At 35.7% G+C, this 13,426-nt stretch overlaps 1 protein-coding gene across 1 annotated transcript in view; it reads right to left on the minus strand.

The window, feature by feature from the left end:
• DNAI4 (dynein axonemal intermediate chain 4) overlaps window positions 1–13,426 on the minus strand; it is a 116,747-nt gene that overhangs the window by 85,916 nt on the left and 17,405 nt on the right. Inside the window, 2 exon segments of the mRNA XM_024734627.1 lie at window positions 4,807–4,919; window positions 6,265–6,449. Of these exon segments, the coding sequence (XP_024590395.1) occupies window positions 4,807–4,919; window positions 6,265–6,449 (298 nt within the window).

The following is a 13,426-nucleotide window of genomic DNA, read 5'->3' on the forward strand; positions in this document are numbered from 1 at the left end:
GAAGCAGGGATACATGAGGTTTTGACATGGGTAAAGCTTGAAAAGCTTTAGGAAAACAAGACTTAAGGGTATACACTTTCTAGAGATTAAGGCTCAGTCTCCTTAAGAAGGCCCAAAGCCTGAGAAAAACACTCTCCTTATAACCTAAAAAAAATACAAGCTACTAATTTCACAAACCAATCATCAACATTTGGAATGGCTAAATAAATAATAGTATACTCATCTATGAATAGTAACTAGTAATTAAATATGACATTAAAAACATATGAAAATGTTTGTGATAAAATGTAAAGTGACAGAATAATCCAGGACAAAACCCATGCTATGGTTATAACAATTAAAATACTTATGCATATGGAGAAGCTGAGGAAACAAAATTTTTAATTGCTAATCCTTTATAGTATTGGATGATTCTTCTTTTAAAATATGTTCTTTAATTTTTATTATTTATGCAATAAATTTAAAATATGAGGGAGAGGGCTTCCCTGGTGCCGCAGTGGTTCAGAGTCCGCCTGCCGATGCAGGGGACATGGGTTCGTGCCCCGGTCTGGGAGGATCCCACATGCTAAGGAGCAGCTGGGCCCATGAGCCATGGCCGCTGAGCCTATGCGTCCAGAGCCTGTTCTCCTCAACGGGAGAGGCCACGGCGGTGAGAGGCCCGCGTACCGCAAAAAAATAAATAAATAAATAATAAAAATAAAGTAAAATATGAGGGAGAGATAATTTATATAAGCAAATCTAGCTAAGATAGATATAAGGTAAGTGAAAAAATAAATGAATTACCCATAATGGACACAACTGAAGATATATCTAGTTCAAACTGTTCGTTTTATCAGTGAAATAAATGAGAAACAGAGAGGCTAAGTGAGAAGTTTAAGGTCAAAAAGGAATACTGGCAGTTTTGAGACTAGAAATTTTGGTTCTTTTTTTTTTTTTTCTTCGTGGTTCGCAGGTCTCTCACTGTTGTGGCCTCTCCCGTTGCGGAGCACAGGCTCTGGACGCGCAGGCTCAGCGGCCATGGCTCATGGGCCCAGCTGCTCCGCGGCATGTGGGATCTTCCCGGACTGGGGCATGAACCCGTGTCCCCTGCACTGGCAGGTGGACTCTTAACCACTGTGCCACCAGGAAAGCCCCTAAATTTTGGTTCTTGATACTCTAAACTTTCTTTCTTTAAGAACACCAGATCTTCATCTATGATTTAGTTACATATACCTTAAAGTAGCATTATGGCACAGATATGTTAATTATAAAAATGAATGATCTTACAGTAGATAGAACCTAATAGGGGACTTCCCTGGTGGCGCAGTAGTTAAGAATCCGCTTGCCAGGGCAGGAATAAAGACACAGACGTAGAGAATGGACTTGAGGACACGGGGAGGGGGAAGGGTAAGCTGGGATGAAGTAAGACAGTAGCACTGACATACATACACTACCAAATGTAAAATAGATAGCTAGTGGGAAGCAGCTGCATGGAACAGGGAGATCAGCTCAGTGCTTTGCGACCACCTAGAGGGGTGGGATAAGGAGGGTGGGAGGGAGACTCAAGAAGGAGGTGATATGGGGATATACGTACTCATATAGCTGATTCACTTTGTTACACTGCAGAAACTAACACAACACTGTAAAGCAATTATACCCGAATAAAGATGTTTCAAAAAAAAAAAGAATCCGCCTGCCAATGCAGGGGACACGAGTTCGAGCCCTGGTCCAGGAAGATCCCACATGCCGCGGAGCAACTAAGCCCGTGTACCACAACTACTGAGCCTGCGCTCTACAGCCTGCAAGCCACAACTACTGAGCTCGCGTGCCACGACTACCATGACTAGGTGCCATGCGCGTGCTCCGCGACAAGAGAAGCCACAGCAATGAGAAGCTCGCACACTGCAACAAAGAATAGCCCGGCACGCCACAACTAGAGAAAGCCCACGTGCAGCAACGAAGACCCAACGCAGCCAGAAATAAAAATAAAAGATATACCAGATTATGTTAATGCAGTCAAGACTGAGAAATACTAATCTACCAGGTGGTAGAAGTAGAATTGTTTGGGTGTGACTCAGTTTAGAGACTTGACTTTGTGGTTGGAATTCACCAGCAGGCCAAGACGATATAAACATCTATATTATTCTTCAAGGCTTCTGGAGGTGAAGTTTTGTTACGTTTGTTTGTTTGTTTGTTTTTGATGTAGACAAATAGAGGTAGACCTCAAGGCAAATCACTACATAAAGATTTTCTTCTTTATCTTAAGAGGAGTGCAAATCCATTGGAGGGCTTTAAGCAGGGAGAATGCGATTAGATTGTGTTCTTAAAAAGATCATTCTAATAGGGATACAGTAGGATAATTAGTTGGCTTAGAAATCCCACTAAGGGATTAAAGACAGAAAGAATTTTAAGGGAGTTTGGGGAGACTGTTGTAAACTATTGACCACTCAATCTAGTAACCTAGCAACAATCTACACTACCTTGACGAAAGACCAGGTGCATCCAAGCACCAGGCACACTCAAGCCACAAACGTCATTGTTAAAACACAATAGATATATGGTCTGAATCTTGTTACATGAAGTCAGGGAGTTAGTAGTCCTTGAAGAGTAGCATTTCTGCAAGACAGAAATATAGGTGAAAAAGGAAAGAAAGTAGGTGAAAGGGGACATTATACCAAAACCTGAGATGAATTACCATATATTAGTATATGTCACCACGCTTCTGCTAATATACATATTTAAATAGCGTCATGACCGTCCCCATTAGACAATACAGGGTCAAAGGAGGAACTAGTGATTTAAGCCTTGACGTCTACCCAAAACTGAGGAAGAAGGTGGTCTTCTCTTCCCACCCCACTTCTTTGATTGTAAAAATGTAACGCTCTTTGTTCTCAGGGCTGTGCTCCCTTGCCTGCCCATTTGTAGCTCTCACAAGTATCCTATGCTTATAAACTCACTCTTTGCCTATCGCTTTGCCTCATGCTGAATTCTTTCTGCAAGGAGAAAAAAGAACCTGAGCTTGAGTAAGACCTGACACCAGGTGAGCAGCTTCAATTAAAAGACAGTGGATCTGAGTCCCCTCCTAAGTCAGGGACCCCAGTCTGAGGTGTGGCTGGGCTTGAGTCCCATTCCATGGGTTCAAGTCCCATCCTGTCGATTCAAGTCCCAATCTGAATTTTGGCTGGGTTCGAGTCCCATCCAAGAAGGAGAGCAGGTTCAATTCTGCATAGTTTGGAAAAACAAATTGGAGGGTGGCAAGAATATATGTAGAGACTGCTGGGGGAGCTTATGACAATAATTCAATTCTTTGTCCCCTCCTGAGAGGACGGGCATCTTCCTACAACAGACATTGCTAATTGCTTAAGTTTTCATTGCTAAGCCTTTCTCCCTTCCCTGGCCTCTTTCCATTAATACAGGCTGAGAAATAAAATGTGTGGCTTTTCCAGCCTCTCTTGAAGCTAGTGGTGTCAATGTGACACAGTTCTGGCCAATGAGATAAAAACAGAAATATACAGGAAAAAGGAAGCCTTCTGGGAAAATGTTTACTTTCCTGATAAATGAGGGAGATGTGACTGGTGCTACTGCCTTTCTCCTTCTTTCTGCTTTTAATGTGGATATAATACCCAGAGCTGGGGCACATATCATGAGACCATGAGGCAAGAAAGAAGAAGAAAAGGCTTACGAAAAGAGAAGAGCAGAGCTTCCAATCCAGATTCTGACACAATTAAGCCACAAAAGCAAACCCAAAAGCTACCTACCTTTAACTTCTTTTAATGTGGAAAAAATGGTAGTTGGGTATTCTGTTACTTGTCAGAAGCATTCTGTTACATATGCTAACACCAAATAGAAGAGTCCATCAAGCACTTTTCCAACCTTATTAATATTTTCACTAATCCTCATTACCATCTTAGAGGAAAAGACATCCTGACCCTCAAGGAAGTACCCACTTCTTCCAGCACTTTTGGTCAACCATTATTTCCTCATTCTTTTAACTTTACTCGCATAATCCTTTGCATTACCTCATGTTTTATCCTCTGCCTGGAATGGGTCTCTCCTTTTGTTCTCCTGACAAATTACTAATTATCTTTAGAAACCCAATTCAAAAGTCAATAATGTTCTCTATGAACGTTCTCTCATTTTTTGTTTTCCACTTCACAGTAGTTAATATTTTCTTTGTAAGTACTCCCATCACATTCTGCACATGTCTTAATATGGCATTGATCACAATTATTTGTCTCCTGAGTTAGAAGCTGAGCTCTTTTAAAACAGGGTCTGTGGGACCTCCCTGGTGGTGCAGTGGTTAAGAATCCACCTGCCAATGCAGGGGATACAGGTTCAAGCCCTGGTCCTGGAAAATCCCACATGCCAGGGAGCAACTAAGCCCACGTGCCACAACTACTGAGCCCGCGGTCTAGAGCCCACACACCTAGAGCCCGTGCTCTGCAACAAGAGAAGCCACAGAAATGAGAAGCCCACACACCACAATGAAGAGTAGCTCCTGCTCACCACAAGTAGAGAAAACCCGCACACAGCAACAAAGACTCAATGCAACCAAAAATAAATAAATAAATAAAATATTTTTTAAAAATTAAAAACAAAAAAAAGACAGGGTCTGTGATTACTGAGGCTGGTGGTGCAAGAAAGTCACTTGAGAATTTTAAAAAATATATAAACATTACCCTGGTAATTCTCATGTAGCTACTGCACAGGCCAGTATTTGGGAATGATTACCATAGTCCTGCTACCTCAAGCACCCAAAAAATAATGAGCATATTTGCTAAAGAAATAATGAACTGTTACTGAAATAAAAGATTGGATTTTCATTACCTGTAAAACTAGCCAACCTTTCCCGTTTAAAGGATGGTTCTTCTAGGTCTTCTACCATTGATTCAGTAGTGGATGTACTTGACTTAGAAACTGTACTGCTTCCTAAAATTGACCTTTAATAATGAATAACAACATTATTTATTTAGATGTCCTTATGGGCAATTAAATGTATAAATGAAAACATTATCAGATTGAGAAATCAAATATACTGTAATCATATGAGCAAAGTTGATAAAAATAAACTAGTTCTTTAAATATTGAGTTGATTTTTAATGTTCTTTAAGTAAAAAGTCATTTTAAATATATTTTAGAAATAAAACATGTCAAACCTATGCCTAGAGACCTTCAATGGATTCTCAACAGTATGTTTAGGATAAAAATCCAAAACACAGCCTACCTACCAAGACTCTCTGTCTTATCTTCATTATCAATATTCTCTCCCCCCACTTTTTTTTTAAGTTTCTCAAACTTATGGAGCTCTCTTACCTCAGGGCCTCAGCCTGGAGTAGTCTACCCTTCATTTTTCACCAGGTTTCTGCTCATTTTTCAAATCCCATATTAAATGCAATTTATTCAATTTGATAAATGTCCTCTCAAGACAATTTAAAATAAAATTTATATACTTCGTGGGAAATCAATACACTGAAGAATCCAAAAATAATTTTCTTTAAACATAGAAACTTAACATTACTCCATGATATTACATACTTTTTTCCTTTCTATTTATAGTTCCAACTGCCCTCCAAAAGGTTGGGTTCAGTTTACTGGAATATCCTTTGTTTTGCGGAGAACTCCCATGGCTTCTGTATGCTAATTTGGAGGCAGACTCTAGAGCAGCATATTTTCTCCTAAAATTTCGTGCTTAGTTAACATCTGGAACTTTTAATTTATCAGATTGAAAGTTACACACTAAAGTATTTCCCCATAATCTTTAGATTGTTTTAGGAGTACTGTTTTATTATGGCAAAGACTGCATTTCTCTATTGGAAGCAGTAAAAATTTTCAATTGTATAAGTATTTATATATGTAAATGCAAAATATGTCATTTACCAAAAAAAAAGTTATAAAACAAGAGAGAAATCAAACCCTAGGAGAACAAGGATTTGTATGGAAGAATAGGGAGGGAAAAAAAGGAAAGCTCCTAAACTGCAGCATAAAAGAAACTGAAGAAAACTGAAGAAACATGTCTGTGATGCTAGGTCGCATCTTTTGGCTCCTCAGGAAATCTTGAGTAAAATCTGTATATTTTTTCACAAATGTTTTGGTGTAAGTGTAGGGGAACACTTGACATGCAAGCTCTACATCTAGTTAAAACATGAGAGGAACACAGAGGTGGCACACTAGGATGAGAGAACAGAGCTGGGAGACTGGGGACAACTGACATCCAAGTTACATATGTGCAACTTAAATGAAAATACATAAGATATAAAAAAAGAATCATAGAATAGTATACACTACCTTGTAAACTGCCCTAACGTACTAGGATTTATTGTATTCTGATAAAGGCTATAGGAAGCTATAAAGTCTGATGTACGTGATCCTTCTTGTGATGTCAATAGTTTATTTGGCTTTGCTGTACCAGTATATGGATCTGGATGGTAAAGAGGTCTGGGAGTAACATCAACTCCATGTATATCAGTCACCTGTAGAAAATAGTTATTTAAAATAAAATAAGTAAAAAAGACAGGGTTTCTGAATGATAGGTCCTAAAAAACAGAGATAAAAATAGTAGAAAAAAGATAAATATAATGTTTGTAGGATAGGACAAACTTGAAAAATTGAATGATACAAGATTTTATGCTTAAAAAGTTTCTTAACTGAGGCATACACTTTTTAAAAAGTCTTATTCATGTTTTACCTATATATAAGAAATATATACTCATTTTGAGAAAATTCAAAAATATAGAAAGATAATTCATTCAGATTGTTAATAATTTGGTATATTTAATTATTTTATGTATAAGCTTTAAAAACCAAAACTTTTCATTTAACATTTTATTAATAAACATTAGCCAAGTTATTACACATTTTTGGCTTATTTGTTTTTGGTTAATTTTTAATATTTTTAATTATGAAATTTAACACATACAGAAATATAATTAAAACATAACCATATAGTTAAATAATACAAAGCAAATGTTCTTATAATCACAACTAAAGTAAAAAATTAGAACATTGATAGAACCTCTAGGAGACTTTGCCCCTCCTAGATCACAAGCAGCTCCCCTGGCTTTTGCTTCTTCTGGCTTACTGCCTCTCCTTCCTCCCCAGTGAATATCATTAACTTGATTTTGGTAATTATTTTCTTTCTTCTTTTTAAAGTTTTATTAAGTATACATTCCTAAACAATAGCACTTACTTTTTATAACTTATATTGAAGTAAAATATACATAGAGATGTGCACATATAAATGCACACCTTAATGAATTTTCATAAACGGAAGACACCCAGGTACCTAGCATTCAGATTTAGAAACAGAAAATTACCAGCATCTCAGAAGTTCCTTCCATAAGAGTCACTATCTCCCACCAAAGGTAATGATTATACTGACTCCATGGATTAGTTTTGCCTGTTTTTGAACTTCACTTTGATGGAATCATGAAGCACATACCCTTGGTATCTGGTTTCTTTTTTTCAATGTTATATTTGTGAGAGCTCTTCATATTGTTAAGTATAGCTGTAGATGGTTCATTTTCATTGTTGTACAATATTCCATTGTGTGAATATATCACAATTTTATATATCTATTTTATTGTGCATGGACATTTCTGTAGTTTCCAAATTTTTGGCTTTTACAAATGATGCCACTGGGCTTCCCTGGTGGTGCAGTGGTTAAGAATCCACCTGCCAATGCAGGGGATATGGGTTCCAGCCCTGGTCCAGGAAGATCCCACATACTGCAGAGCAACTAAGCCCATGCACCACAACTACTGAGCCTGAGCTCTACAGCCCGCGAGCCACAACTACTAAGCCCATGTGCCATAACTACTGAAGCCCTCGCACCTAGAGCCTGTGCTCCACAACAAGAGAAGCCACTGCAGTGAGAAGCCCGCACACGGCAACGAAGAGTAGTCCCCACTCACCGCAACTAGAGAAAGCCCGCGAGCAGCAATGAGGAAGCAACGCAGCCAAAATAAATAAATAAATTAAAAAAAACCAAAAACAAATGATGCCACTAAGAAGATGGTTGTACGTGTGTTTTGCTGACTATACTGTATGAATTTATGTTGGGTGTATACCTGTGTGAAATTCCTGGTTATTGGATTATTTATATGTTCACATACAGTAGATACTGCTGAAAGGTTTTCCCAAGTGGTTCCCACCAACAAAGTATGAGAGTTCTGGTTGCTCCAGATTTTGGTTAGCACTTAGTATTGATACTTACCAAGTTTATCAATGTAATTTAGTTTTGCCTGTTTTTAAAATTTATATAAATAGCCATATATTATAATGGAATTATCTGACATCTTTTGTTCAACAGTATGCTTTTATGTGTCTCTCCATGTTGTTGCATGTATAATAGTTCATTCATTTATTGGTGACTGTAGTCTGTTGGATTAGTATATCATATTTTATCTATCTCTTTTACTTTTAACAGACATTGAATTGTTTCCCAGTTTTGGGCCATCATGAAAACTGTTTCAATAAACATTAATGTGAAAGCATACTGCTAAACATGAAAATGTATTTCTGTAGGGGATATATAGATGTGGAATTGATGAGTCAACCTGATTAGATAACACCAAACTGTTTTCCAAGTTGATTGTAAAACTTTTCAAGATTGCCAGCATTGTGACAGTTGCTGTTACTCTACATTCTCATCAACAACTAGCACTGCCAGATTTAGAAATTTAAACCAGTATGGGTATAGGTGTACAGGTATCTCATTTCGACTTTAATTTTCATGAAATTGAACTTCTTTTCATGTGCTTATTCCTATCTTGACTTCCTTTTTTTTGAAGGAAAATATCCCATGCAAGTCCTTTGCACACTTTTCTGTTGAGTTCCGTCATTTTTTAAATTGATGATAGAGTTCATTAAATGTTCTGACTATGAACCCTTCTGTTTTATGTGTTGAAAATGTCTTCTTTCACTGTATGGCTGAATTTTCCTTGTAGTATCTTTTAATGAATAGAAGTTCTTCATCTTAGCGTAGTCAAATTTATCATGTTTTCCTTTATGGTTTACGCCTTAGATGTCTCATCCAAGAAACCATTCCCAATCCTGAAATTATGAAGATATTTTTGCTTTTCATGTTTAGATCTATAATATACCCGGAATTGAGTTTTGTGTACAGTATGAGGAAGAAAGCCAATATATTTTTATTCCATGTGAATACCCAATTGTCTCAACAAGAATTTTTGAAAATCCTGTTATTTCCCCATTACTCTTTAGTGCACATTTATTATAAAACAAGTGTTTATATGTGCCTGAGTCACTTGTAGGCTCTCTATCTATACCTTTGTTAATGTTACACTTTATATAAAACTTGGTATCTAGGAGAGCAAGTCCTTTCACAAAGTTCTTATTCAAGAGTATCTCAGTTATACCTAAGCTTCAGCAGCTTTATATAAATTTTAGACTTACCTTGACAAGTTCCTGAAAAAAATACAATGAAAAAAAAACAGATTTTGACTGAAATTGCAAAGAATATATAAATCAAAATTTGGGTATAATTGATATACTTACAATACTGACTCTTTCTATGCATAAACATGTTCTAGCTCTCCATTTGTTTGGGTCTTGTTTAATGTCTCCCAATAAAATTTTATAGTTTTTACAGTATAGGTATGTGCATCTTTGCTATATTTATCCACAAGTACTTAATACATTTTAGTGCTATTATAAATGGTATCATTAGAAAAATATGTAATTTTTGAAATGTGTGTTGCTGGTATATAAAAATATAATTGTTCTTGGTTGTTTTATTTGATATCCAATAACCTTGCTAAACTCTTATTAATTTGATAATTATTAATAGGTGATTTAAAATTTTACATGTAGATAATTGTGTCATTTACAAATATTCAATGTTTATTTTCTTTCTTTCCAATGCTTACATTTTTCATTTCTTTTTCTTGCCATACTGAAATGGCTAAGACTTCCAAGAATGTTGGATAGAAGTGGATTCTTCTTAGGAATGCTTTACCATTAAATACAACCAGTGCTGTAGGATTTTATAAATCACATTAAGGAAGTTCCTTGTGATTGCTAGTTTCATAAGAACATTTTAAATCATGAATAAATTTTAATCTTATCAAATAAATACTTTATGTATTGAGATGATCATATGCTTTTTTCCTTTAAGCTATATATGAATGTGGTGAATTACACTAATGGATTTTTCAATGTTAAACCAATCTTTCTTGGTATAAATGTAGCTCATGATGTACTATCTCTTTTTATTGTTATTGAATTTTGTTAACATTTTATTGAGGATTTCTCCATCTATGTTTGGAGATATTGACTTGTAATGTTTCTTTCTCATACTGTTGTAGTCAGATTTTGATATCAAGATATTTCTAGCCTCATAACATTAGTTCTGGAGTATACCCATTTCTTCTGTTCTGTTTTTGTCCTTATGTGTTTGGCATATATCAATAGTGAAACCATCTGAGAAAGATTTTTAAATTACTCATATTAATTTCTTTAATATCTTCCAATTTTCATTTTTGTTTGTCTCTTGGTAAAATGTAAGTTTTTAAGGAATCTTTCCATTTTATATTCATTTGCAAATTTTGCAAAATTTAAAATTGGCATAAAGTTACACACAATCTGCATAATTATCTTTTTAAATAGCTTTTAAAGTGTACAAGTCAGTGGTTTTGAGTGTATTCACAAATATGAGCAATCATCACCACAGTTAATTTTAGAAATTTTTTATCACCTCAAGAAGAAACTCTGTATCCTTTAACTCTGAGTCCCTAACCCTTGTCTTCCTCCCAGTCCTAGGCAACCACGTAGGTATTTCATGTCTCTATAGATTTCCCTATTCTGGACTTTCATGTGAGTGGCATCACATAGTGTGTGGTATTTTGATTGGCTTGTTTCATTTAGCATAATGGTTTCAAGATTCATCCATGTTGTTGCATGCATCAGTACTTCATTCCTTTCTGTGGTTGAATAATATTCTACTGTATGAATATACCACATTTTGTTTAGCCATCTGTCCACTGATGGACATTTGCGCTGTTCCCACTTTTTGGCTATTATGAATAATACCGATATAAACATTCAAGTACAAGTTTCTGGGTTGGAAATATATCTTAATTTCTCTTGGGTGTATATATCTACATGTAGAATTGCAGGGTCATATGATAACAGTATGTTTAAACACCTGAATTACTACCAGACTGTTTTCCAAAGTGGCAGGACCATTTTACATTCCTATCAATAGTATTCTGATTTCTTGATATCCTTGCCAACACCTGTCATCTGACTTTTTGATTCTAGCCATCCTACTGAGTATGAAGTAAAGATCACACTGTGGTTTTGATTTGCATTTCTCTGATGACTAGTGATGTAAAGTATTTTTCCATGTGCTTTTTGACCATTTGTATACCTTCTTTGGAAAAATGAGCATTCAAATCCCTTGCCCAATTTTTAATTGGATTTTGTCTTTTTATTATTGAGTTGTAATTCTTTATATATTCCCGATACAAATCCCTTAACAGATATATTGTTTGCAAATATTTTCTCCCATTCTGTGGGTAGACTTTTCACTTTATTATGTTCTTTGAAGAACAAACATTTTTAATTTTGGTAAAGTTCAATTCATCTGGCTTTTTTTCTTTTGTTGTTCATATTTTTTGTGTCATATCTGAGAATCCTTCGCCAAACCAAGGTCATGAAGGTTTACCACCATGGTTTCTTCTAAGAGTTTTTAGTTTTAACTGTTACATATGTCTTTGATTCATGTTGAATTAATTTTTATATGGTGTGAGGCAAGGGTCCAACTTTATTCTTTTGCATGTGGCTATCCAGTCATCCCAGCACCATTTATTGAAGACTATCTCTTCCCTCTTAAATGGTCATGGTACGCTTATCAGAAATCAGTTGACCATAGATGTAATGGGTCTATTTCTGGACTCTCAATTCTATTCCATTGATCTGTATATCTATCCTTGTGCCAATCAGTACCACACTATCGTGATTTCTGTTGCTTTGTAGTAAATGTTGAAATTGGGAAGTGTGAGTCTGCCTACTTTAGTCTCCTTTTTCAGGACTATTTTGGCTATTCTGGGTTCCTAGCAATTCCATATGAATTTTAGAATCAATTGTCAATTTGCACAAGGAAGTCTGCTGGGATTCTGATAAGGACTATGTTGAATCTATAGAACAGATTGGGAAGTATCACCATCTTAATAATGATAAGTCTTCCAATTCATAAATTTTGGATGCTTTCCCATTTATTTAGATCATCTTTAATTTCATTCAGTAATGTTTTACAGTTTTCAGAGCTTATGATGTCACTTTTATTATTAAATTAATTCCTAAGTATTTTATTGTTTTTGATGTTATTGTGAAAGAAATTGTTTTCTTAATTTTCAAATTGTTTATTGCAAGTGTAAAAAATACAATTTATTTGTATATTGATCATGTATCCTGCAACCTAACAGAATCCATTCATTAGTTTTAATAGTTTCTTTTTTTGTTTGTTTTGCATTTGTTTGGCCATGCCACGGCTTGCAGAATCTTAGTTCCCCCACCAGGCATTGAACCCGGGCCATTGCAGTGAGAGCGCTGAGTCCTAACCACTGGACCGCCAGGGAATTCAATAGTCTTAATAGTTTTTTAGTAGATTTCTTAGGAGTTTCTATATGTAACATTATGTCACCTGCAAATAGAGATTTATCTTTTCCTTTCCAATTTGGTTGCCTTTTTTTTCCCCCTAATTGCCCTATCTAGAACCTCCAGTACAATGTTGAATAGAGTGGCAAGAAAATTTTGTCTTGTTCCTGATGTCAAAAGGAAAGCATCCAGTTGCATGATTGAGTTGATATTAGTGGATTTTTCATAAGTGTTCTTTATCAAGTTGAGGAAGTCCCTCTACTCCTAGTTTATTAAGTGTTTTTTATCATGAAAGGATGTTGAATTTCGAAAAGTGCTTTTTCTGGATCTAGATGATCATTGCTTTTTATTCTACTGATATGAGATGTATTACATTAATTTTTAGATGTTAAAGTACTTTGCATCCCTGGGATAAATCCCATTTGGTAACTGTTATGGGCTGAATTGTCTCTCCCCACCAAAAAATTCACATGTTGAACCCCTAACCCCTAGTACCTCTAAATGTGACTGTATTTAGTGATAGGGACATTAAAGAGATAATTAAGTTAAAATGAGGCCATTAAGGTGGGTCCTAATCCAATATAACTAGTGTCCCTAAAGGAAGAGTAGATTAGGACACTGTTTAGGCCATACAGTCTGTGATATTATGTTATGGCAGCCTTAGCAGACTAATGCACTCCAGGCATATAATTCTTTTTATATGTTAGATTTGGTTTGCTAGAATTTTGTTCAGGATATTTGCACCCACATTCATAAGAGATATTGGTCTGAAATTAATATTGAAATTAATGTGTGTCTCCTCTAGACAGCCTATCATTGGATCATGTTT

This window comes from Neophocaena asiaeorientalis, unplaced genomic scaffold (assembly GCF_003031525.2).
Source record: "Neophocaena asiaeorientalis asiaeorientalis breed wild unplaced genomic scaffold, Neophocaena_asiaeorientalis_V1.1 scaffold15, whole genome shotgun sequence".
NCBI lineage: Eukaryota > Metazoa > Chordata > Mammalia > Artiodactyla > Phocoenidae > Neophocaena > Neophocaena asiaeorientalis.